Source organism: Girardinichthys multiradiatus, chromosome 7, assembly GCF_021462225.1.
Source record: "Girardinichthys multiradiatus isolate DD_20200921_A chromosome 7, DD_fGirMul_XY1, whole genome shotgun sequence".
NCBI classification, from domain to species: domain Eukaryota; kingdom Metazoa; phylum Chordata; class Actinopteri; order Cyprinodontiformes; family Goodeidae; genus Girardinichthys; species Girardinichthys multiradiatus.
Genome location: NC_061800.1, coordinates 18378542 through 18404379, shown reverse-complemented (window position 1 = coordinate 18404379; position 25838 = coordinate 18378542). Strand labels below are relative to the sequence as shown.

Sequence of the window (25838 nt, the reverse complement as noted above, 5' to 3'; positions counted from 1 at the left end):
TAAATATTTTATTATCAGCTAGACTGCTGTTTGTGCTCCAATTGCTTGATGGGTGATTATGCTACTAGGTTTACCGTACCTTTTAAAAACTGATTTTCATTTGATACTATAAATTCTAATTTGGGGAATTTTCAATTTAAAGGATCAATACTGAGATCATTATCTATTTTTTTCATGACAAGCACATTTTTTTAGCTAAGTGTTTTTAATGTAAAGTGTATTTCTTTATTGTTTTTAGTAATGTAACTGTACTGCTGCCTTCTTGGCCAGGTCTCTCTTGTAAGAGATATTTTATCCCAATGGTATTACCCTGGTTAAATAACACAATACAAGCAATTTGTCTTCGGGTTTCGTGGCAGATTATTCTCCGTGGTGTTTAACTGGTGGAAATATTCTGTAGTAACGCACATGACTTTTTGTAGAAAGACTGTGAACTGACATTTGGTCTCTCCACTGAAAAGACAGGATTATTCAAAGATTGTTGTCAAATATTTGCCAATATCTGAAACTCTGTTTTTGTGATTTTGGGCCACTTAAACAGTGGGACAAACTTATATCAAAATTTAAGCTTTTACTTCTTAACTACATTCAATTCAAATCAATTCAAAGATAACGTTATTAATCCCAAAGGGAAATTAAATGTTGCTGTAGCTCATTATGAAGGTTTCTTTAAAGAGCCGTTGTAGATGCTGATGGCTGTGGGCAGGAAGGATCTCCTGTAGCGGTCTGTCTTACAGCAGATCTGAAGAAGCCTCTGACTGAAGACACTGTTGTTGTAGGACAGTCTCATGAAGAGGATGCTCAGGGTTCTCCATAATGTTCTTCATTTTATGAAGAATCCGTCTTTCCACAATGATCTCCAGAGGTTCCAGAGGAGTCCCCAGAACAGAACCAGCCTTCTTTATTAGCTTGTTGAGCTTTTTAAGTTCCTGGCTCTGATGCTGCTTCCCCAGCAGATGATGGCAGAAGAGATCAAACTATCCACAACAGACTTATAGAAGATATGCAGCATCTTGCTGCAAACACCAAAGGACCTAAGCATGGATCATGGACCTATGCATGATCTTGGTATTATTTCAGACCTATTTAATCCTCTCTTAGAAGAAATAGTTAGTTTTTACATACAACTTGTGAAAATTGTCCTACCATACCACTGTAAACATTAAATAAAACAACCCTTTCAGCCCTTAAAGGCACATGTTTTAGTCCTAATACACTTTTACCGCTGGAGACCTTGAAGAATCATTTTTACTAGGTAGTAAAAAGACATATTTGATATCTTCACTTTCAACTCAGATTTTTAAGAATGCTTTTTCAACAAGGAGGAATGAATGTAAACAATATCTGTCACAACGGTCTGCCATACCACCACCCGCTTCTCCAGCACATGGGATGGCTGGGAGGTGCTTCAGCTCGCACAGCCGCTCCCCCTCCGAGGCGTTTGTGAGAAAAGGATCACAATCAAGGGACTGTTCTTAGAGACGATATGCCATCATCAATGTATTGCATTTATAAAAGATTTTTATTAAATAGAGCCACGCAGGTGTATGTGCTGTAGGATTTCAGGATCTAGACGGTGTAAATGCGCCGCAATCTGTGCGCTCTGGAGGGACGTCAGAAAATCAGGCTCTACTAAACGCCTTGTGTTTACACAGCAACCATCCAAAGCCACGTTGTAGCACGCATTCCTGGACGGGAGTGTAGCATGCAGCGCAGAAGACTTTAGCTGGTGTTTCTCCTAACAGACGAGCGCTGCAGTAAATCAGAGTGCATATGTACGATTACTTTTAATCTCTTGAGGAAAACTGTGCACCGGATACACGTTTTACATTTCGATAACATGGAGAATTGCAGCTGATCGAGAGGGTGAGCACATGTGCATGTTAGCTAATCCCCCTGTTGTTACATGAGCATAGAGTGTGGATGTGAACATGGAAATTGTTACAAAGTAATCCCAACTTCGTCTGGTCTGGGGTTGCACGGAATGCTTCATCTGGGATATTTTAGAAGGCGTGATTAGCTCCAGGTCGCCGTCTACTAGTTTTGGACTGAAGAGTCTGCAGTGTGAACATGGAGAGCCAGGAGGACAAGGAGAGCAGGACGGACAAGCGCTTCGCCCTGACTTATGTCGGCTGGTGCTCGCTGGACAGGCGGGCCACTCTGCCAATGCTGCCGTGGCTGGTGGCCGAGATCCGCCGGAAGAGCGAGAGGGGCGACTGCGGCCCCGTCATGCAGCCCAGAGAAGTTCAGCTGCTGCTCAACCCCCCCTTCGTCCGCTGCGTCCCCTCCAACAGCAGCAACTCTTCGGTGTTCATATTCGAGCACAAAGCTCAGCTGGTCTCCCGCTTCATCCACAACAGTAACGACCTCACTTGTTTTTCATATCTGCTGCGGGGCCAGCCGGACAACCCGGAGTCCGAGATGTCCTGTCACGTCTTCAAGGCCTGCGACCCCAACCAGGTAGGCGTGCTCAAGTTTAGGCACACAAATCTGGCGGCGACCCTTGCATGAATGGCGCCCTGGAGAGGCCCCATTCACATGCACCCCTAATTACATACTATATTAAAGCAAGATGTAGAAATGATTAAGACATGAGTTAATGTTGTGTGACAATAATGCACGAATATTCTATTTATGTGCAGACGAAGAAGTTAAGTCTTTCTTTTATTCAATAAAAGACTCAAAAGACCACAACAAAGTCTATAAATCACCCAGAAATGCTAAAACATACAGATCAAAACGTTGTGTTGCAATAACAATGTTCTTGTCTCAGCGTTTTTGTTTATTTTAGAATTAAATATTGAGAGAATAATGGTAATTATGATAAAATCTTGTACTTCACCCAGCGGGATGGAAACCACACACATTTGAACCTAAAGTGTTAATCATTTTTGTGTTTGCACAAATCCAGTAAATGTTTCATACATTTCAAACTGTGTCCTTAAAAGTGTTGTTTAGCACCAAATTGGAAGCTAGAGTCATTAGCCAGCCTCAACGCTTGACCATATTTTCTTCCACTTTTTACACGGTGCACAATCTCCATTACATGAGCATGCAAATGAGAAGTTGATAGGTGTTAGAGTCGTAAGAGACGGATTTGTTTCTCCTAAGTGCACTTCGCTGGTGGGCAAACTGGACAGAGACCCTTCAATAACTGGGGATTCATCTGTGTATTTACTCATGTATTTGGACGGTCCTAATTTAAAGACATTAGGATCGTCTAAATAATGTCTATTATATGAGTTATTACACAGTCGATTCCCCAGTTATTGTCCAGGTCCTAATGTATAGACATTAGGACTTCGATGACTCAAAAATTCTGTGTTTTTCATAATATTTTAAACATAAGACAAGGAAGTGGGGATAACCATGGAGCGATCGTCTTGCCTTTTAATCTCACACAAACAGTACAGTTTTATCCTTTAAACAAACAGTATTAAGTATTTAGGCCAATGGTCGGTGGATATTATTTGGTAGTTAATCCGGTCTCTGTCCTTTTTATGATAAGGGATCTCTTTACAGGCCCTGAAAGTCAACATAATGTAACATAAGAAATATGTGCATACAAAAAGTTCTTTAAAGTATTTGCTTTGATCATCGTGATAGTTTTACACAAATAATTGCCTGCAGTATTCTGTTGTTTCCTTTAAATCCTCTGATGCTTTCAGTTGTTGTAATAGACATTTAGTTTTTTGCCACAAATCTGATTCCAACTTAATGAACTTATCATTTTCAGTCGGCAAATCCTAAATTTAACCAATCACAATACTGAGGTGCATAGTTTTAAAGCCTCTTCTGGGTTATTGATGTCAATGCATATTCACTGAGAAACATTTGAGTAATTAAGTAATATTAGTTTAACAAAAGTAGTGTGTGTAATTAAAAGATGGAAGGATAACGACACCTAGTTTTCAAAACTGTTTACAAATAAAAATACTTTGTATTCTTGTATGTCTCTAAATGAATGTCAATTTTGAAATCTTGCCAAAGTTCCTTGAATGAATCTTGGTCTGTGCTTTGACTGGGCCATTCTGACATATCAATAAGCTTTTGTCTAAACCATTCCAGTTTGGCTCTTGCTGTATATTTAGGGATTTTGTCAATTTGTTAGGTGAACCTTTGCCCCAATCAAAGGTGTTTTTCAGCCTCCAACGTATTTTCTTCATGGAATGCCCTTTAGTAGCTCCATCCAATTTCCCATCAACTCTACCCAGGTTTTCTGTACCTGCTGAAGAAAAGCATCCCCACCACCATGTATCACTGGAGACGTGCAGTGTTAGTTTTCCGTTTTGCATAGCAGTTTGCATGTATGGCAAAACAGTTTAATTTTGTTATCATCTGACCAGAGAACCTTGTTGTACATATTTGCTTTCCTCCTACATGACTTGTGGCAAAATACAAATTAGATTTTTCATGACTTTCTTTCTGGAATTGCTTTCTTCTTGACACTCTTTAATAATGGTCAGATTTGTGGAGTGCACAGCTACTACTTTTCCTGCCAACAGATTCTCCCACCTGCACTGTGGAGGATCTCTGTAGCTCCTCCAGAGTTACCTTCAGCCTCTTAGTTGCTTCTCTGATAAATGCTTTTCCCAGAACATCTGTATTTATGCTGAGATTAAATTACACTCATGTTGACTCTATTGTTTGACATGTAAAGATATTTAGTTGCACAGGATTTTTTAGGGGTATGAAAGTACAGGGGGCTGAATACAAAAAAATTTTTGCAATGCAATTTATACAAGTCCAAAGTTAACATTAGGTAAAGTTTTTCTTCCACTTGACAATGATGTGATACAAGGTGATGTCTGTTATATAAAGTCCTAATGAAACACATAGACTTTTCTGAAGTCAGGAACTTTGTTGCAGATCTCAGTATCCCAGTCAGCCCTTCATTTTTTGAGTTTATATTTTCAGAATTTGAGCTGTCACAATCGGTGTAGACAAGACATTTTTCCTGAAATCTGAAGAGGCACAATTTTGAGTCAGCACATTTACATGCTGATCAGCATGCCAGTCTTGAGTAATAAACTGAAATGTTGAAAACATCCACAAAGCAGGAACGTGGGAGTCTGTGTTTTTCTTGCTTTCTTATCGTTGCTGAAAGGCTGTATCATGTGGTTCAGCCTCTAAGCTTAGAAGTTCACTTCAGCTGCTTTGATGCCCGTTGGGATCTTTGTCTGGCTTTAAATTAGCTGTAAAAAAAAAGCACAAGCTTAGTGCACGATTTGCCAGTCTGTTTTTACACATCTTGACATTACGCTGTTCTGACATGTTTCCATCTCAGCCAGCAACCAAATCTTAAGCCTCACACTTGGTCCTGTTTTTCTTGTTTCCCCAGTGACCCTGCAAACATTCATAAATAATGTTCACAAACAGATATGCACAGGTTTTGCTCTAATGTCAAGTATGCCTGTGTTGTATCATGTTTCCAGTGGTGTGAGCAGGGCTGCACTGAGTTTGTTTGGTGCTCTAAAATAAGAGTAAAAGTAGTTTGTTGCCTCTCAGCTGAAATTGAAATGTTTGCAACAGTTGGAGAGACATCCCGAAAATGCATTAGTCACTATTATTATTCAACAAAAGCCGGCCTGGCTGCGTGCAACATATGAAAGGTGGACTACGTGGAATGGCTGGTAATTCTACTTATATGTCTTTGTCATGTATAACGCTCTGTTGTGACCATTGTAATGGATTTGATTATCTGCCAGGTGCATCCTGTGCTTATTCAAGCTGGCTCCTTATGCTTTTGGAAATCTTCTTTGTCTTGAACAAGTTCAAAGGAACACGTGAAATATTGCTTCAGATTTTAAGGTGACAAAGTTGTAACTGTTTCCAAATCTATTCTTAGCTGAAGACATGATAGGAACTCATTGTGTAAAGCCAGAGTGAGGAGTCTTTGTCCTTGCGTGCATTAAATTGAAGGGAAAGGTTAAAATAGGGAGAGGTTATGCCTCCTCTGCAAATGTGGTTTTGCATGCACGAAGAAAAAGGTCAACATTAGGAAATGTCATGAAAGCAGGTCCTGTCTCTAAACCTGGTTGGTCACGTTGAGTGTGTTTGAAAGGTTGGGTGCTTCAAATAAGGTTTGACTTGAAATGCACATCAAATGTATAAAAAGTATGAGTGTTTTTATCCAACTGTAAAATGTTTTAACAAGGTGCACTCTTTTCAGGTGTCAGGGGAGATGCAAAGTTTTATCAGATTAAAATCAAAGTCAGACTTATACATCCCACTGAGAATTTGAACTTTTTACCTCTTCAGAATCTTTGAGACTTAGTGAGGAGCTCGTAGCCACAGCTACAAATGTAACCATGACCCTGTAATACCATGGCGCCATTATTAAGACAACAATACAGAGCTTGAGCCTGCCCATCACACAAACCACAGGTCCCTTTGTTTTTAAGTTGTGATCTGACGTGGAATCTGACCATTGTAATCTCTGTTCTTTGGTATTGGCACTAAACAGAGGTGTTTCTGCACCTCATCCATTTCTGGTTGCACATAAGAAGCATTGTAGAGTGATAAAACTAGCAGGATTGTTGGTTATAGCAGTGTACTGCATGGCTGAGCCATATTTCACTATTATTTACAGATTAAACTCTGTCATTACCTTCGCTGCAGACTTGGAGGTGTATCAGCAGCCGTATCAGTTTTGAGAAGTGATAATACTAAGGGGTTTCAGCCTGGATTAGGTTCTATTCATTTTTTACCCTGACACAATAATATGTAGTCAAGTCATTAAGAGTAATATATGAAATGGCTATCAAAAGTGTACAATCTCCTCCTAAAAGCACAGGTCTTTGCGGTGTAAAAACAAAGACTTTTATCAGTCATATTAATAACATTGTGCTCTTATAAAACATTTATCCTGTACAATTCAACTAAAAAACTAACTAATCTGTTAGATTAAATGGAAATAAAGATGTAATACCTAGGTTGCATAAGTGTGTGCACCCTCAAATGAAATAACCTTGTGATTCTAACTGAACTTTGGTAGGAATCTATCAGCCTGTAACATATTGACTTGACAATGCTTTCCCGATCTTACTTGCAATAGTTCACAAAAGCTTTCAGACTGTAAGGACATCTCTTATCCACACAAGTCTTTTGGTGACCCCCTCAGACTCTCTGTCCAGTTAAGTTCTAAAATAGGCATTTCAAAAGCTAATTCTTTTCTTGATTCGAATACATGTTTGATCTCACTGGGATGCTGAAAAATTAAATACCTCTCCATCTCCAGCTTTCTTGAAGACACTTAAAAATTATGGGCCAGTACTTGGAACTGTTTGTAACTTTATCAACAAACCCAAATAAGGACTTGTCACCGTGTCCGAGCTACCGCACCCTGTTGGCGGTCGGACGCCTCGGAGCTCCTCCAGTACTTGAACCCCAGAAGCGATCACACACTATATCTAATACTGACTCTTAAAGGAACGACTCTCAAACAATTTCTAACTTTTAGCTCCTTTAATCTAAATTAAGGCAGAGGAATGATTACAGAGATCAGCGCTGAGGCTCCCGTCTCGGACCGTCGCAGTCTGTGTAAGGATGACGAAGAGCCTCGATAGAAGGTCACATACAGTTTTTATATCTGGCACTCCAATGCAATGGATGTGCACTCCTTCAGTGATTATCAGTAGACTATGTGTCACCATTGTGGTGTCTATCTGTTAGATTGTGTAGTAGCGGGTGTCCATACTTAATCTAAGTGTGCTGTAGCTTTCTAATCAAACCAGTTATATCAGCTGCTCCACTATCAACCCCAGTGCCCCAGCCTCAGGTCATTTATGACAAACCTTGGGCCATTTATTCACACACACACACACACACACACACACACAAAACAGAACAAAAACAACACATGCAGAGTTCATGGCAGAAGTAGCACATTCAGTGGCTCCCTATAGGAGAAGCTAAACATATAAGTTCTGAGCTAGCTGTAAAGTATATGCCATGAAAAACAATGTATTTAACAGTCAGGTCAAAAGGTGCTTCAGTTGCTATGTTTAGAAAAGGGACCGGGTTAATCATAGAAAGACAGAGTCAAGGGTGTCATCTTGAGAAACAGAACATGACGTTTTTGACAGCAATAGCTCAGCCGATGGTCATGTGTAATTTCTGTGAAGAAAAAAACAGAGTAAGAACATAAAGTCAATTTTGGCAATAACTACAGATAATCCATAACTGGAGAGTAGTAGGAGAAAGTACCACAGTGAGGAAAAGTGGTCAATATGTCCTCGAAGAGCTTAAGCCAATAGCGGCAAAAACAATAGCAATAACTGAGGATAACAAAAGCCACAGTAACTATAAACTTTATCAAAAATCAATAGATGTAACATTTTGATCTCTAAAATATGGAGCTTGGATATTAAGGGCTTTATATGTAAAAGGAGAATTCTAAATGCTATTCTGAATTTAACAGGGTTTTCTGCATCACTTTAGGACATGTTATTTACATAATAACCAGAAGCCAGAGTAAGTTACTGACTAACCGGTTTGTTTTTCAGAGGCTCTGGCCCAAATATGACAAATTTAGTCTTTTCTGAACTTGAAAGAAGAAAATTTAAAGTCATGCAGGTTTTTATGTCTTCAAGACATGCCTGTAGTGTATCTAATTGATTGGATACATAAACATTCATGGATAAATATCATTAGCATAACGACGGAAATTTATCATATTCCGTCTGCTGGGATAAGTAGAAGTGTGTATATAGTAAAGAGAATTGGCCCAAGCACTGATCCCTGTGGTACTCCACAAGTAACCTTTGAGCATGAAGAAGAATTGTCATTAACATGAAGAAGCTGAAATTTGCATAAAAAAATATGGCCTAAGCCAGCTTAGTGCTGTTCCATTGATTCCTACAGCTTGTTCAAACCCTTGTAGGAGATCTCCGTGATTGATCGTATCAAATGCAGCACTGAGATCTAACAAGACAAGTACAAGCCAAAGCATGTTTATTTGTATAGCACATTTCAGCAACAAGACAATTCAAAGTGCTTTACATGATGAAGTGCGGACACAATTCCATTATCTGAGGCAATGAGAATATCATTGGTGACTTTCACCAGTGCTGTTTCACTGCTATGAGTTCTGAAACCTGACTGAAACTCTTCAAACATGTCCTTCTGGAGTCACCTCTAGGAACTGAACTTAACTTATTTTCAGGTCCATCAGATTCACTGTAACTTAAGAAAACTGAATGCTGAAACTGAATCAAAAACGCTTAATATTTTTGACAAGAGGCTGTGTTATGTTGAGAGCCACTGTACGTGGTTTACAACACCTTAAATTTAGATTTTCTTTTGACACGTTGAACACCATGATTTTCTCCACTATTAAAGTGCCTGTGACATTGAATTTTCATGATAAATCCAATTGCATTTATGGAAAGGAAACATTGATAAAATATTTGAAAATGTAAATTCATGCCAGTTGTTGAGATATATGGTCATACATTTCACTGAAAAGGCATTTCCAGACTACTCTTTTGTGATTTTGTTGTTCTCTTTTATGACGTCAAAGGGGAACTTTGTCACATAAACTGCTACAATGGCCAGCAACACAGACAGCAGCAAAGAATCTGATATTTCTTTTGATATATTTCAGTCACTATCACAGAGAGAGATGCAGCAGAGTCAGGAGAAGAAAGTCATCTGTCATCAGATGACAGAGCGTGCGGCAAGTGCTGCAGCATGCGGACAGCCATCTAATTCAACCAGTCTATTTTTGCCGGATGCCGGAGAACAGCCGGAGTCAATCTGCATGAATCATACCGCACCACCAGGAAACAGAACCAGCACAACATCTGGATTTTCAAGATAACTCACTAAAGACGGACTAGATCTCCTGTATTAATAAATACACATTAGATCAGTTAGATCAGTTGCTGGGTTAACTAAGGTATTATAAACCGAGTAATTGAACATTAATTGCACCGAATTAAGCAACAAATATAGCTTCACTGCACTAAGTGTTCTCACACATTGTAAAACAAAACACATGAAAATATCTGGATGCATAAAACGAAAAATGAAGCAATTTAACTGGTGTAACTTCCACAGAATGAGTTGTTTTGGACTTGCTTCCTCATTTATTGCGCGATCTGCATATGGTTCTTGAGGCTCCTCCGAGCTTCGCAGCGGACTGGACCGGACTGGAGCAGATACAGTGTAAATCTAGCGTTACAGTAAATAGGCACTGATTGAAACAATCAGAGGCAAAACTGAGCAGCATGGAGCAGTAGCAGCAGACACAAAGGATGATTCAAGATCGGAAGACACCACCTGGTGTGTCATTTTTTTAAAACTTTATATTAGAATCTTTAGAGAAACATTTATTTAAATATATCGTATGCTGGTGTAATTTATCTTATTTTAATATTAATTATAATTTCGGATTGTTAATAATAAAAATAATAATATCCGATTTTAAATTATTAACAATAACTGCCAATATCTAAATGTACTTTGGTGACAAGGAAGTGTTCTTACCTGCTGAGCCTTGATCCGTTTAGCAACAGCAGTAACAACCTTTTCTTTGGCGATCTTTTCACATCTTCGCATCTTTGTTCACTATTTTCTAATAGTCCACCTTTTGTTAAGGTGACATAAGGGTCTTTGTGTTTTATGTTGGGACAAGAGTGTTGTTAAATTCAACTGCCCAGTTTGTCCTTTGTAATCTTTGAGCTTACATATATAGTCTTTATTCTTAAGGATTAAGGTACAAGGAAATAAAAAGCCACCTGACCAGCTTTTTTCTTTCATTAACAACACCCATTCACATAGTTTAATTTTTTATTGAAAATAAACTTGGCTACAATGTAAAAAGTTTGTTCTGGAGAAAATGGGATTGAACAATTTCTAATGGAGCTGCTTAAAATATCAAATCAAAGTCATCATTGCAATATTGGTGTGCGAAATATTGCAATTGCAAAGGGTTGCTTGGCTGAAAACTTAAGTAGGGGATTTTCTTTCTTTCAAGTGCTATGCAGTCATGAAATAGGGCATGAATTCTTAGCAATTGAAAGACAATCCCCTACTTAAGCCAATAATATATTTAAGCAGGTCCACTCACTTTTAGTGCATTTCACTATTAGTGACTGAGGTCCTACAGCTGACAGAGAGGGGTGGGGACATTGTAAAAAAAGAAAATGTGGGTTAATAGTATGTGATGCCCTCATTGTAACATTGAAAAATAATATTGCTGTCGTGTTTTCCTAATATCATGCAACCCTAATTTCCAAATTTAGTCTTGTCTTTATACAATTTTTAGAGGAACAACAATACAATGCATCTGAGACACTACAGGCCTCAGTAAAGTGTTGAGATTTATGTCAGCAATTCCAATATTTCGAACAAGGGTGTTTTTGTTTTTTTTTGTAAGGCCTGCTAGTAAAAAATTAACTAAAAAATAGCAACATGTAAAAGTTGCTCCTGAATAAACCACCAAATTTCAGGTGGAATGTACATTTATGACATTTGCCCATAATCCACAGCACTATGTTTACTGGAAACAAGATCCGCTATATCAACACAGACACTTTATACCATCTGTCAAAGCAAAGTGCTGAAGGCCTGAAGATTTGGATTTGTGTTGCAGCCACAGGACCAGGAGTCTTTGCTGTGACTGAATCAACCATGAACACCTCTGTAGATTAAAAATGTTCTGGAGTCAGATGTGAGGCAGCAGCTGAAGTTTCATTGAAACATTCAACAGAACAATGCCTTCAAGCACAGCACCATATCTACCACAGAATACATATTCAAACCCACTCAGCAAATTTTCATTGAACAGACAGAGACAGTCCTATCTTGTCTTCTTTCTGAACAATGTGGGACTGTGGTTAAAAGTGGAAGGTGAAAAGACCTATCTGACAAATTACTGTAAAAAAGATCGCCTGTGTTTGAAGAAAATGTTCGGTCACCTTCCGAAACTAAAACAAGAATGAGAAAGAATGAAGGGAACAAATGAATTCTTAGAGAATTTGATCATTTCAGGTCATTGTTGATAAAGGCCCTTCTTCAAGCTATTCAATACATTGGTTCAACAGTTAAACAGGATGTTAATTGAATAAATCATGGCAAGATGTACTGTTTTAAGTGCTGATTCTAGGTTGAGTGTGCCTAACTAATTGTAAAGTATGTAAGAATCATACTTTTACAGAAGTACAGAAGCAACACGATCTGCTTCTTTTCTTTTCCCTTTATTTTTGTTATTTATTTTGGTTACTTACTTTGAACTGTAGACTGAATATCTGCCCTTGAATTCATCTACAGAATTAGAACAACAGTTTTGTCTGTCGTTTTGACACCAAGGTTGGAGCCTTGGCTCTGTTTAATAATACACAAGACCTTCTAAAAACACAAGTTGCTTATTTATGATGGGTCATGAATACAGTTGAAAATAGATACTTTTCTTTCTTTCGAGGCTACTTATGTCTTTGCAAAACAAGGGTATCATGTTTGCAATGTTTAGGAGACTGGAGATTCAAGTGTCTTTTTCCTTTCTTATAGTTTACCGACACAGTGGTAACCTATATTTTTACAAGAAGTCTGACTTGGTGTTCCTGCAGACACTATCAGTGTGAATTATCTTATATTATTATGGCTGACTGTGGGAAGGGGAGCCTTTACTCAGCAATCAATCTGATCATGTAATGTTTGCTTTTTCCCTGGCCTCTAAAGCTGTGCTTCACTGCTGGCGTTAATGTTGGCAGTCCCTGCTCACACCCAGCATTACTGTTATCGTTTGATAGATGCAGGCAGAAATGGGTGAAAGGTAAACCAGCTTGACAATAGGTTATTAGAGGGTTATATCTAAGCGGATTTCAAAGGGAAAAAGCCATTTCTTTCTTTTTGTCTTGGTTCGTCTCCTTCTACCTGGAACAAGCTATATTTCCGGTTGTATTTTGGATAGGTCATAAATAATTAATCAGCCCATGGCGTCATCTTTCTCATGCATTGTAAAGCAGTTTCTTAAAATCCTATCATGGCCCAGTCATGTTTCCCCTTGCATTTAAGCAGACAGTGTTGCTTTGACTGAACAAAGTCTTTGAATCACCTTCATCCAGGGGTTTCTGCTGTTCGTTCTGCCAGAGCAGGACTGGCAGGTTTCCACTTTAATTTCATCACTGTTTTTTCCAACCTCGATGGCCTGTATTTCAGGAAACTGGCTTGCTTAGCCTGTAGCCAGCTCAAAAGGAGTAAAAATCTTTAAGAATCATTACAAATCAGCTTTGCAAGCAGTTGGAAAATAATTACAGGCTTCTCTTGAGAGGATCTCTTAGCAAGCATGTTCAACCACCTCCTTACTCTTTGGAAATAATTTTTTTTATATAAGATTTATATAAGATACAAGTGATTTTTCTGTAAACCAAAGATGGTCAGGATGTTTTTATACCCTGTTAGGATATTGGTCTAGTGTCTTCCAGGATGTTTTGTTTCGATCCCAACTATCCTCTTCCTGTTTTCCTGTCATTTCAATTTGATGCTTCTCCTTCTGGCCTCGTCTCTGACGTGTTATGATGCATGACTTCCATCTTCAGTCTACATTAGAAATATCTGCAAACCGCTTTTATCTGATCAAATACATTTGTGGAGTATATGAAGCCACTGCCAGCTCTTGTTACTGTATCATAACTTTATATTTGGTCAATTTTGGTCAGTGTAGATATGGTTTCAGACTCTTTAGCTTGTGAATTAGGAATCACGACAAAATGCTCATACATTTCCAAGTATTGCTTATGAATTTGCATCTTCTGGCTTTGCGTCATGTTTTTTATTCCTGCATGAATATTTCCAGGCTGTCCTGATTGTGTTGATAACACAGACTCTTCCTCCAGCACATTGTACACAAACAGGCTCACTTCCAGGTCTCTGGTTTCTTCCACCCCTCCGTTTTGTCTTCAGTCCATTAAGGCAAGGTATTGATATTTCCATGACTCCTTGCCAATTTCACCTGGGATTTACCCTGCTTGTTTGTAACTTTGCTGCTTTTTTTCCACATCAAGTTATTTATTGTGCAACATGAAGTTGGCTCATGTTATTTGTTAGGCAAAATAATTGATTATCTGAAACTGTGTTTCAAATGGACTTTGGACGATGTTTTACTCAGCAAAACAAAAATATTGATATAATTTCCTTATTTTATATGTTAGGAATCATCCTGTGAAAGCAACCTTCCAGGCTTTGTGTTTGTTTACTTTCACTTTCAAACCTTTTTACAGCGCATTGGAAAGGCATTCACATCTCTTCAACTTTGTTCTTTACATTTTATCTTTTTTCATGTTTTAACCACCAGTTCCAGTCATATTTTACAGGGATTCTACGAATCTCCACCACAGTCTCAAGTCGCTTGCAGCATCTGCCAAGTTTTCTTCCAGGCTTTCCCTGTATTTAGCTCTATCCAGCTTTCCATCAAGTCTAACCAGCTTCCCTCTCCCCACAGCATGATGCTGCCACTACCATGTTTAACTATGGTGATGATATGATCAAAGTGTGTGTATTATTAGTTTTTTGCCTCATATAGAGTTTGGCAGGATGTCAGAAAGTTAAATTTTGGTGTTGTCTCACCAGAACACCTTCGGCTACATGTTTGCTATGTCCTCTATCGGTTATGTGGCAAACTCTTAAAGGGATTTCTTTTGGCCTTCTTTCAACAATAGCTTCTATAAAGGATTTGGGGATCTCTACTGTACGCCAGTTTACTATTATCCACTACTTTGTGTTGGTCTGTTAAGTATAATCATATTAAAACACATTGAAGTTTGTGTTTTGTAACGTGACAGAACAGAAAAAGGTCGATTTGTGTGTTCTAAAATGGAATTTCCTAAGATGTGCATTTGTTTGGTTGTTTTTTTTTCCGTACTTTCCTTTTATTTGTTTAAGGTCTCCTCAGTCATTATCTGCTCTCCGTCTACTGTATTTACTCATAGGTCCCTGAGGTAATCAGCAGCATTCGCCAGGTTTCCAAATTGGCTCTAAAGGAAGAAGCCAAGCCCAAACAAGAAGCTGACGAGGCCTTCTACAACTCTCAGAAGTTTGAAGTGCTTTACTGTGGCAAGGTATTTCCCTAAAAAAACTTGTACATTTTTATATTTCACGTTCTTCAGGTAAATGTTATGTATTTTTCTTTTAAATCTAGGTTACAGTGGGCCACAAGAAAGCTTCATCAACCCTCATTGATGATTGCGTCGAACGATTTCGGCAGCATGAGGTTGAACGTAAGCGCCTACGGCTTCTCAACGGTCAGCAAGGGTCTACGGAAACTGTCCCCGTGGATTTACTCATTGATGGAGAAGGAGACCCACTCTCCACTGCTCTTAGTAGGACTACAGAGGAACCAGAAGCTCCAGGACTAGAAGACATGACCACAGGTGAAGAGAAACGCCACGGGCGAACTGACTGAGTTCATTGCTGAGGGCCTCTGGTATGCATATCGTGTTTAAAAGATAATAAAAAAAATTTTTTAACTGGGGTTCTACAACTGCTGGTAAGATGACGACCACTGATAACAATCCTCCAGACCTCCAAACTTCATTTGGCCTTGAGATTAGCTCAAAAACAGTGTTTACAGAGGTCTATGGAATAGGTTTCCATGACTGAGCAGCTGCATCCAAACCTTTCGTACAGAGTACAATGCAAAGTGTTGGAGGCAGAGGTTTAAAGCACACTGCTCCTGGACACTAGAATGCAGAGGTTTTGCAGGTACCAGGAGAATTGCACTTGCCTCACTGTATTGTGTCAAGTGTAAAGAGTAGGGCTTGGTCCTTGGGAACAGTGCGGGGATGGTGGCTATCAGTTCTCACATTACTCTGCACCAGTGCACAAAGCAAAGTTCATAAAGACGTGGATGAGGGAATAACTTGACTGACACGCACAAAGTCCTAGTCTCATACTGACAGAGCACCTTTGAGATAAATTAGAGCAGTGAGCCAAGCTGTCTCGTCCAACATCGGTGTCTGACCTCACAAATGAATGTGCCATGAAAATTCCCATAAACATAATCCTAAACCTTGTGGGAAATTTTCCCAGAAGAGTTGAGGCAGTAATAGGTCCAAAGGGTGGCCTAAGGATTAAGATTAGGATGTCACTGAAATGGACTGCATGGTGAGGCAGTTGGTGGGACTGTTGCTATTCATCAAGAAGGTCCTGGGTTCGAATCCAGGCCTGGGATCCTTCTGCATGGAGTTTGCATGTACTCCCTTTGCATGCATGGGTTCTCCTAGTGGAATCTAGCTTTCTCCCACAGTCCAAAAACTGTTAGGTTACGTGGTCTCTCTAGATTGCTCTTAGGCATGTGTGTGAGCGTGCATGATTGTTTGTCTCTGTGTGTCTGTGCCTTATGATGTACTGGCGAATCTGTCCAGGAGGTTTACGCTGCCTCTCGCCTAATGAACGCTAGAAATAGGCACCAGCCCTCCCCCCAGCGACCCTGCATAGACAAGCTTTTATAGACGATAGACGTACTGTATGTCACTGAAGTTCATTAGTATGTGAAGGAAAATGAGGGAATATAATTGGTATTATAGTGTATATTCCAAAGCTCCTTGCCAAAAACAAAAAAGAAACAAAAAAGAAAAAACAACAGTATTTTCATTTTTAAAGAAGCACTTAATGAGGTTGATTTTGAGAAAATATTAAATTTGAAAATGCAGTATTTATACAGCGTGAGCTTCTTTCGTACAATAAACAAGCAGTTCACAGCACTTATCTCATGTATTATATCCATAAGCCTCTGCATAGTCAAATCAAGGCCAGCTGTTCCCATGCTCTAACAATAGTCTTAACAGAAAAGTAACATTTTAAACTGGATTAGACACTGAAACATGTCTGATTAGTTGCAAATCAAGCCACTATTTACCACAAAAACCATAAGAGTAATGGCCAAAAGCTAAAAAAAATGACCAACTTGATCTAAGTATAAAGGCAACTGAAGTTTCTTTTTCTGCTCCAGGTAAATGTCCATCCAGCAGTGCCATTCAGAGCAGCCCACGGGGAACCTTCCCCGAGTGCATCCTGGAGGACTCTGGATTTGAGGAACCTCAGGAGTTCCGCACGCGCTGCAGCAGCCTGGCCGGAAACCTGCAGAGGAAGCCAGGGGAAGGCGTCATCATGGGTCCCACGCGCCGCAGGCACGCCAGCGCGCCAAACAACGTTCAGCCGTCTGATTCCGACAAGAACCGCACTATGCTGTTTCAGGTAAAGGAAACAAAGATAAGTTTCTTTGATTTCTATGAGATCTGTTAATGTCTTAGCTACAAATCCTTGTAAAAATGAATCTCTACAAAACATTTTTGTTGCTGGTGGTGCCTGGTGCACGTAGATGAGTGTCTTGGATTTTGTCTTGAGTAGCTGTTTCTCCGCTTCTTGTCATCCAATCTCTCCCTGAATTCAGGCTGCTCAGTCTCACTCTGCTGCAAATCATTTTCACATATACGTGCCAGGCTGGTATAACATACAGACTTGCTCTATACTTTGTAACTCTGTAAAGTTGGAGGCTTTAACCCCTGTGTTAAAGCATTGCTCCTGTTTGAACTCAAGGCCTCTTTATTGAAAACATGTGGGCTGCAGCGCGAGCCAGCTACCATTCCTCAAACACCGTGCCCATTCCCTCATGAGGCTAATTTTAAAAACCAGAGCACAACGCTCAATATGATACTCCACACAGCAGTCAATTATTGGAAAAATCATTGGCAGGCTGGCTGTTGGCCTTGATTTGGAGTAGTCATGGATGTGTTTCTGCCCATCAACGAGCAACTTAATATCATGTGATGTTTTGATTTTAACATCTTTTTGCATGACCTAACAACTTTATAAACACAATCTAGCAACAGTACGAATACAAAATTATTCATAGCTCTTCCACATTTTGTCCACTTACACCCAAAACATTTGGTTGGGATTTTATGTGATAGGCTAGCACAAAGTTTTATAAAACACTGAAGTGGAAGTAAAATGTTACATGGTTTTTAACATTTTTAGAAATACAAATCTGAAAATAAAATCCAGTGCCTTCAGAAGTGTCCTGAGTATGTCCAACTGTGTGTAATTTATAAATCCAGCTGTTCCAGGAAATCCTCAGAGGTTTTATTTTAGAAAACATTAGAGAACAAACAGCATAATGAAGACCAAGGAACACAGCAGACAGGTCAGGGAGAATGTTGTTCAGACTTTAAAGCTGGGTTAGGTTAGAAACAATATGTCAAGCTTTAATGCGTCACAGGACTTGCACTGTCATCCAAAAATAGAAAGAATATGGCATAAGGGATAAATTAACAAGGCATCCGCCTTAAGAGAGCATTAATAAGAGAAGCAGCCCAGAGGCCTATCTTTACTCTGGAGGAGCTGCCGAGATCCACAGCTCAGGTGGAAGAATCTCTTGACAGATTTCTCAAGTCATGCACTCCATAGGCCCTGTCCCAATACCCGCACTTCCACCCATGTGTCCCTGAATTGCGCGTTCCCATTGATGGGTTCGAGTGCGTAGTGTGTCCCAATTCTCCAGAGTGGTCCTTAGCACCACCTCCTTTGTGCCCCCCATCCGCCCTTCGGCGAAGCCTGCATCTAAGCGGACTTCGCCGAGCCACACTCTGTAGACTCTCTCGCTACACACTGACCTGCACTAAACACTTCACCCACCAAAGGTGCAATATTTCACTTTCTTATAGGTGCAATATTAAGGACTACCTTATGCTTTACATGTGTACTTTGTACGTTGCAAAGTTCATTTCAGCTTCACTATTTAACTGTATATTGTCTTTTTTTTGCTTTTTGCTGCATATGTTTTTACTGATTGCTATTTATTGTTAGATTTAGCTTTGTATGTTTTACTTAGTTTTCTTTTTACTTAAGTATTAGGCTTCTTAACCGGGACCTGAGTCCGAATTTTGTAAATGTGAGCTGGCATGACAATAAAAATCCTTGAATCCTTGAGACTGGGGGGGAGGTTCACAATCCAGTAGGATCACCACCTTCAACATGCGGTCAATTTAATGGTTCACATCAAAGTATATTCATGTGATTGGATAACTTGTCAACTTCCAGACTTCAATGAAAGCCAATGTTCGGAGAAGCTCTACATTCAGCCTGACTGAGCTTGAGCTTTTTTGGAAGGAGGAATGAGCAAAAACTTGGACCTTTAGACGTGCAAAGCTGGCAGATACATAACCCAAGAGACTTGCAGAGAAAGGTGGTTCCACAAAGTATTGTTTCATTGGTCCTGAAGACAAAAACATTTCAAAATAGTTATTTCCATGTAGTATTTTCCTTCCAATTAACATTTACGCAAAACTTTTTGTTGAGCTATTAAAATCCATATAAAATGCACTAAAGTTAGGGTTAGAAATGTAATGTTTTTGGGATGCGAGTAGCTTTACAAGATATGAGTTCGTTAAATTATTCTATGTATATGATGGTTCTGTGTGTCACAGGTTGGACGTTTTGAAGTGAACCTTATCAGCCCGGATAGTAAGACCGTGGTACTGGAGAAGAACTTCAAAGACATCTCATCCTGCTGTCAGGTTGGTTCATTTTTACTTGCATTATTTACACTGGAAAGCTGTGAGACTTTGCTGCGGCCACAGGTTTAGCTCAGAGTAACTTCATGCAATACGATCCAGGCCACAGATCAACATAGGTTTTTGTTTGTCATTTAAACTGATAATAAATCAACTTTTCCTTTGTGAAATACTGTGGAAATGTGGCCGTTTTTCCATATGTAATGGTTTTGAATGCATTGAAAGAGACAGTTATTATGAAAGCTAATGGACTGCCAAGGGTTTTGGTAATTGCTGATAAAACAGGACATTTTGTGTTGCTCTTTGCTGCAGCCGAGTGATCATTTGTGTATTGAGAACATATATTTAGAAGTTTTTTTTTATTTGCCTTCCTCTGTACTTTTTCTTAGTTGCCTCTTATTCTGCTTCTTCACAGGGTGTCAAGCAGACCGATCATTTTGGATTCGTCTGTCGGGACCAATCAGAGTCCGGTCCCAGTCAGTATGTGTGCTACGTCTTCCAGTGTGCCACTGAGTCCTTGGTGAGTTGCACAAATGATGTAAGTAAAAATTACACCCAAGTGCATAAGGTGAACTGCTTGTGTTTCTGTTTGTTTATCAGGTTGATGAGGTGATGCTGACCCTGAAACAGGCCTTCTCCACCGCCGCAGCCTTGCAAAGCAACAAGACGCCGGTACAGCTCTGTGAAGCATGCCCCATGCATGACCTGCACAAGCTCTGCGAGAGGATTGAGGGTAAGCCACATTATTGGCGCAGCACACCGAACACCCCTCTGTGTCTCTGACTCACTAATATACTAATTCATGGTCTGTTTCTTAGAGTTTCTCTTTTTTTTTTGCAGGTCTCTATCCACCCAGAGCTAAGCTAGCCATCCAAAAATACCTCTCCCAGTTGACCGATAATGAGCAGGCGGAGATTTTTGAGCGAGTTCAAGTAAGCACACTTTCTCCTGCTATCATAGGTCACACATGAACAGTTTTTGGTGATTGTTAGCTAAAAGCTGTGCAGCTTTTCACAGTTGCTTTACTAGCTTCAAAGCAGACCTTCCCCCAATGGTTTTCTTTCAAAGTATTTGTGGATGTGTTTCTCCAGAGACTGAAACCTGGGTCGGACCAAGAAGAGAATGAGTTGGCGATCCTGTATCTAAGGCAGCTCTGTGAAGGCAAACAAAAATCCCATCTTCATATTGGAGAAGCCCCTCAGGTATTTGCTTCACTCTGAAGAAGATCTGAAAACTGTTGTGCCAGTGTTATTTAAACCGATGAACTTTTCACCTATTTATAGTTGATCATTTGTAACATTTCTGTTCAACTTCACCGAAGATTCAAAATTGGTTCAATCTTCAATACGTAGGCTGTGAATACTTAAACGGTTTTCAATTAGCCTCGTCAGCTATGATATCTGAGAAGACATACAGGGGTTGGACAATGAAACTGAAACACCTGTCATTTTAGTGTGGGAGGTTTCATGGCTAAATTGGACCAGCCTGGTAGCCAGTCTTCATTGATTGTACATTGCACCAGTAAGAGCAGAGTGTGAAGGTTCAATTAGCAAGGTAAGGCACAGCTTTTCTCAAAATATTGAAATGCACACAACATTATGGGTGACATACCAGAGTTCAAAAGAGGACAAATTGTTGGTGCACGTCTTGCTGGCGCATCTGTGATCAAGACAGCAAGTCTTTGTGATGTATCAAGAGCCACGGTATCCAGGGTAATGTCAGCATACCACCAAGAAGGACGAACCACATCCAACAGGATTAACTGTGGACGCAAGAGGAAACTGTCTGAAAGGGATGTTCGGGTGCTAACCCGGATTGTATCCAAAAAACATAAAACCACGGCTGCCCAAATCACGGCAGAATTAAATGTGCACCTCAACTCTCCTGTTTCCACCAGAACTGTCCGTCGGGAGCTCCACAGGGTCAATATACACGGCCTGGCTGCTATAGCCAAACCTTTGGTCACTCATGCCAATGCCAAACGTCGGTTTCAATGGTGCAAGGAGAACAAATCTTGGGCTGTGGACAATGTGAAACATGTATTGTTCTCTATTGAGTCCACCTTTACTGTTTTCCCCACATCCGGGAGAGTTACAGTGTGGAGAAGCCCCAAAGAAGCATACCACCCAGACTGTTGCATGCCCAGAGTGAAGCATGGGGGTGGATCAGTGATGGTTTGGGCTGCCATATCATGGCATTCCCTTGGCCCAATACTTGTGCTAGATGGGCGCGTCACTGCCAAGGACTACCGAACCATTCTTGAGGACCATGTGCATCCATGGTTCAAACATTGTATCCTGAAGGTGGTGCCGTGTATCAGGATGACAATGCACCAATACACACAGCAAGACTGGTGAAAGATTGGTTTGATGAACATGAAAGTGAAGTTGAACATCTCCCATGGCCTGCACAGTCACCAGATCTAAATATTATTGAGCCACTTTGGGGTGTTTTGGAGGAGCGAGTCAGGAAATGTTTTCCTCCACCAGTATCACGTAGTGACCTGGCCACTATCCTGCAAGAAGAATGGCTTAAAATCCCTCTGACCACTGTGGAGGACTTGTATATGTCATTCCCAAGACGAATTGACGCTGTATTGGCCGCAAAAGGAGGCCCTACACCATACTAATAAATTATTGTGGTCTAAAACCAGGTGTTTCAGTTTCATTGTCCAACCCCTGTATATTGTTTCACTTTTGTATTTGAAACATTTCTCTGTTCTAAATTAAAAGAGAGAAAAGAAAATTGGAAATATTTTATTTAAGAACTTTAACCCCTGAACTAGACAGTAGGAGCGCCTAAATTCAATCTAACATGTTAGGGTTTATTGTATTGTATTTTTATTTTTTTTATTATAGTTTCTTTCCTCTTACTGATACTTTATGAAGGGCTCTGTGTTAGAAACGTCACGGGTTAATAAAGTATTGATATGGTAGCTTGTATTTTGATAAATTATTAAAAAAAAATGTAATTATTCTCACATATAATAACATTTTATCGTATTTCTTTTTTGGATTATATATATTCCTATTGCCTGGGATTCTGAACCATGTATGAGTTTTCTCTAATGAAATGTGATAGATAATGATCGATAGTCAAACTAAAATAAGAGAGCAAACTCCAACTGGTGTATAATACGTCTTGGAGTCACAGGATATTTATTTAATTAGACCATACGTAGATTGTAGGAAACTGCTTTAAATCATAGGTTTTTAAACAAGTTACCAAATGTGCCGTGGCAGACAGTTCATTTTCATTGCCTAACTTTTCTTTTGAAAACCACAGAGGTAAAATATAGCGTAGAGGCGACGTGACCAGCATTCTTTTTTTTTTACCCGTAGATATAAAAACTCTAATAAGTGCCATTTGGCTTTGAGACTGAGGACTTACTCAGTTCTGACAATAAACGCTGTGATTTTTTAAATAAATCTGTAATCAATTTATCTGAAACAGCGACTACACTTCACAACTTATAGGGAGTCACTATGAAAACTGTAACACATTTTAAATGAGTTTTGATTCAGGCTTATGTGTTCTGTGGTTTTTATACCAACAGAAGAGAAGAGGGCAGTGATTTCATAGGGTTTACACTTTAAAACTGTATTATAATCGCTTCACAGTCAGAGGAGGTTTTTGATATTCACAGATGTTTCACATACAGTACAGACCAAAGGTTTGGACACACCTTCTCATTCAAAGAGTTTTCTTTATTTTCATGACTATGAATATTGTAGTTCACACTGAAGGCATCAAAACTATGAATTAACACATGTGGAATTATATACTGAACAAAAAAGTGTGAAACAACGGAAAATATGTCTTATATTCTAGGTTCTTCAAAGTAGCCACCTTTTGCTTTGATTACTGCTCTGAACACTCTTGGCATTCTGTTGATGAGCTTCAAGAGGTAGTCACCTGAAATGGTTTTCCAACAGTCTTGAAAGAGTTCCCAGAGATGCTTAGCACTTATTGGCCCTTTCGCCTTCACTCTGTGGTCCAGCTCACCCCAAACCATCTCGATTGGGTTCAGGTCCGGTGACCGTGGAGGCCAGGTCATCTGGGGCAGCACCCCATCACTCTCCTTCTTGGTCAAATAGCCGTTACACTGCCTGGAGGTGTGTTTGGGGTCATTTTGGTTTTGGTTTGGTTTGGGGCCAATCCAGATGGTTTGGGGTGAGCTGGACCACAGAGTGAAGGCAAAAGGGCCAACAAGTGCTAAGCATCTCTGGGAACTCTTTCAAGACCTGAGCATCCTCTTCATCAGACTGTCCTACAACAACAGAGTGTCTTCAGTCAGAGGCTTCTTCAGATCTGCTGTAAGACGGAGCGCTACAGGAGATCCTTCCTGCCCACAGCCATCAGCATCTACAACGGCTCTTTGAGGAAACCTACATAATATGAGCTATAACAACACTTAATTTCCCTTTGGGATTAATAAAGTATTTTTGAATTGAATTGAATTTTGTCCTGTTGAAAAATAAATGATGGTCCAACTAAACGCACACTGGATGGAATAGCATGCCGCTGTAAGATGCTGTGGTAGCCATGCTGGTTCAGTATGCCTTCAATTTTGAATAAATCCCCAACAGTGTCACCAGTAAAGCACCCCCACACCATCACACCACCTCCTCCATGCTTCACGGTGGGAACCAGGCATGTAGAGTCCATCCGTTCACCTCTTCTGCGTCGCACAAAGACACGGTGGTTGGAACCAAAGATCCCAAACTTGGACTCATCAGACCAAAGCACATATTTCCACTGGTCTAGTGTCCATTCCTTGTGTTCTTTAGCCCAAACAAGTCTCTTCTGCTTGTTGCCTGTCCTCAGCAGTGATTTCCTAGCAGCTATTTTACCATGAAGGCCTGATTCACACAGTCTCCTCTTAACAGTTGTTCTAGAGATGTGTCTGCTGCTAGAACTCTGTGTGGCATTGACCTGTTCTGTAATCTGAGCTGCTGTTAATCTGCGATTTCTAAGGCTGGTGACTCAGATGAACTTATCGTCCGCAGCAGAGGTGACTCTTGGTCTTCCTTTCCTGGGGCGGTCCTCATGTGAGCCAGTTTCTTTGTAGCGCTTCATGGTTTTTGCGACTGCACTTGGGGACACTTTCAAAGTTTTCCCAATTGTTCGGACCGACTGACCTTCATTTCTTAAAGTAATGATGGCCACTCGTTTTTCTTTACTTAGCTGCTTTTTTCTTGCCATAATACACATTCTAACAGTCTATTCAGTAGGACTATCAGCTGTGTACTGTATCCACCTCCTGCACAACACAACTGATGGTCCCAACCCCATTTATAAGGCTTGAAATCCCACTTATTAAACCTGACAGGGCACACCTGTGAACTGAAAACCATTTCAGGTGACTACCTCTTGAAGCTCATCAACAGAATGCCAAGAGTGTGCGGAGCAGTAATCAAAGCAAAAGGTGGCTACTTTGAAGAACCTAGAATATAAGACATATTTTCAGTTGTTTCATACTTTCTTGTTCAGTATATAATTCCACATGTGTTAATTCATAGTTTTGATGCCTTCAGTGTGAAGCTACAATATTCAGTCATGAAAATAAAGACAACTCTTTGAATGAGAAGGTGTGTCCAAACTTTTGGTCTGTACTGTATAAAGCCTGAAAGATGTGTCCCAAAGAAACATTACCCTTACACACAGCAGCAGCACATTGTTTCCTAAAGATTTGTCAAAGATCCTTTGAGACTGTGGTTATTTTTCTTTTTACTTTAAATAAAGGATTTATTCCCTTTTTGTCCACTGATGTCTGTATGCAGATGTAGATGACTTAAACCTTATTACATCCCTGCAAGGACCTTTTTCTGGAGTTTCTTTGCTGGTTATTTTATTTTTACCTGGTAAATGCAGTGGAAACTGAGAGAAATAATAATGGTCCCAGAATACTACTTTAGTTTCTAGAAAGAGGTTCCTGCAGTTGTTGCTATACTTGTTTTAATTTAAAAGAGTGATATGGGCAAAGTTCCAGGAAAAACAAGTCATGATTATCTGTTTTCCACTACTGGACATTTTTCCAAACAGCTGACTTTTTGTTTTTTAACAAAGGGAAATGTTTCGGGTAAATCCACTCATGGCTATTTTACACAGCTGACTGACAGCTTTCAGCAACACTGTCTGTTTTTATTTAATGGGAAATTAGTGGCTTTAAAACTATGCCTTTTCAAAACCGTTGCATCCCTTAAAACCAGAAACCAACTGCTGCTTATTACCAACCATCAGATTATCCACATTTAATGGGTCTGTTGGCAAGAACCCTAACCAACTGCCATTAAGTGCTTATCATTGTGTGATTAGGTG

The 25838-nt window shown here is 39.8% G+C and overlaps 1 protein-coding gene across 6 annotated transcripts in view; it reads left to right on the top strand.

Annotated features, from left to right (window-relative positions):
* The first annotated feature begins 1436 nt into the window (after nucleotides 1–1436).
* Nucleotides 1437–25838, top strand: part of tbc1d4 (TBC1 domain family, member 4) — a 55870-nt gene continuing 31468 nt past the window's right edge. Inside the window, exons 1-9 of one of the 6 annotated variants that reach the window (XM_047370137.1) lie at nucleotides 1437–2460; nucleotides 14934–15062; nucleotides 15143–15374; nucleotides 16955–17199; nucleotides 19431–19520; nucleotides 19933–20037; nucleotides 20118–20250; nucleotides 20358–20449; nucleotides 20609–20719. In XM_047370137.1, coding sequence (XP_047226093.1) covers nucleotides 2071–2460; nucleotides 14934–15062; nucleotides 15143–15374; nucleotides 16955–17199; nucleotides 19431–19520; nucleotides 19933–20037; nucleotides 20118–20250; nucleotides 20358–20449; nucleotides 20609–20719 — 1527 coding nt within the window. In that variant the 5' untranslated portion in view covers nucleotides 1437–2070. The remainder of the gene's footprint in view (nucleotides 2461–14933; nucleotides 15063–15142; nucleotides 15375–16954; nucleotides 17200–19430; nucleotides 19521–19932; nucleotides 20038–20117; nucleotides 20251–20357; nucleotides 20450–20608; nucleotides 20720–25838) is intronic. The other 5 variants (XM_047370135.1, XM_047370138.1, XM_047370136.1 and 2 more) reach the window with 5 other exon arrangements.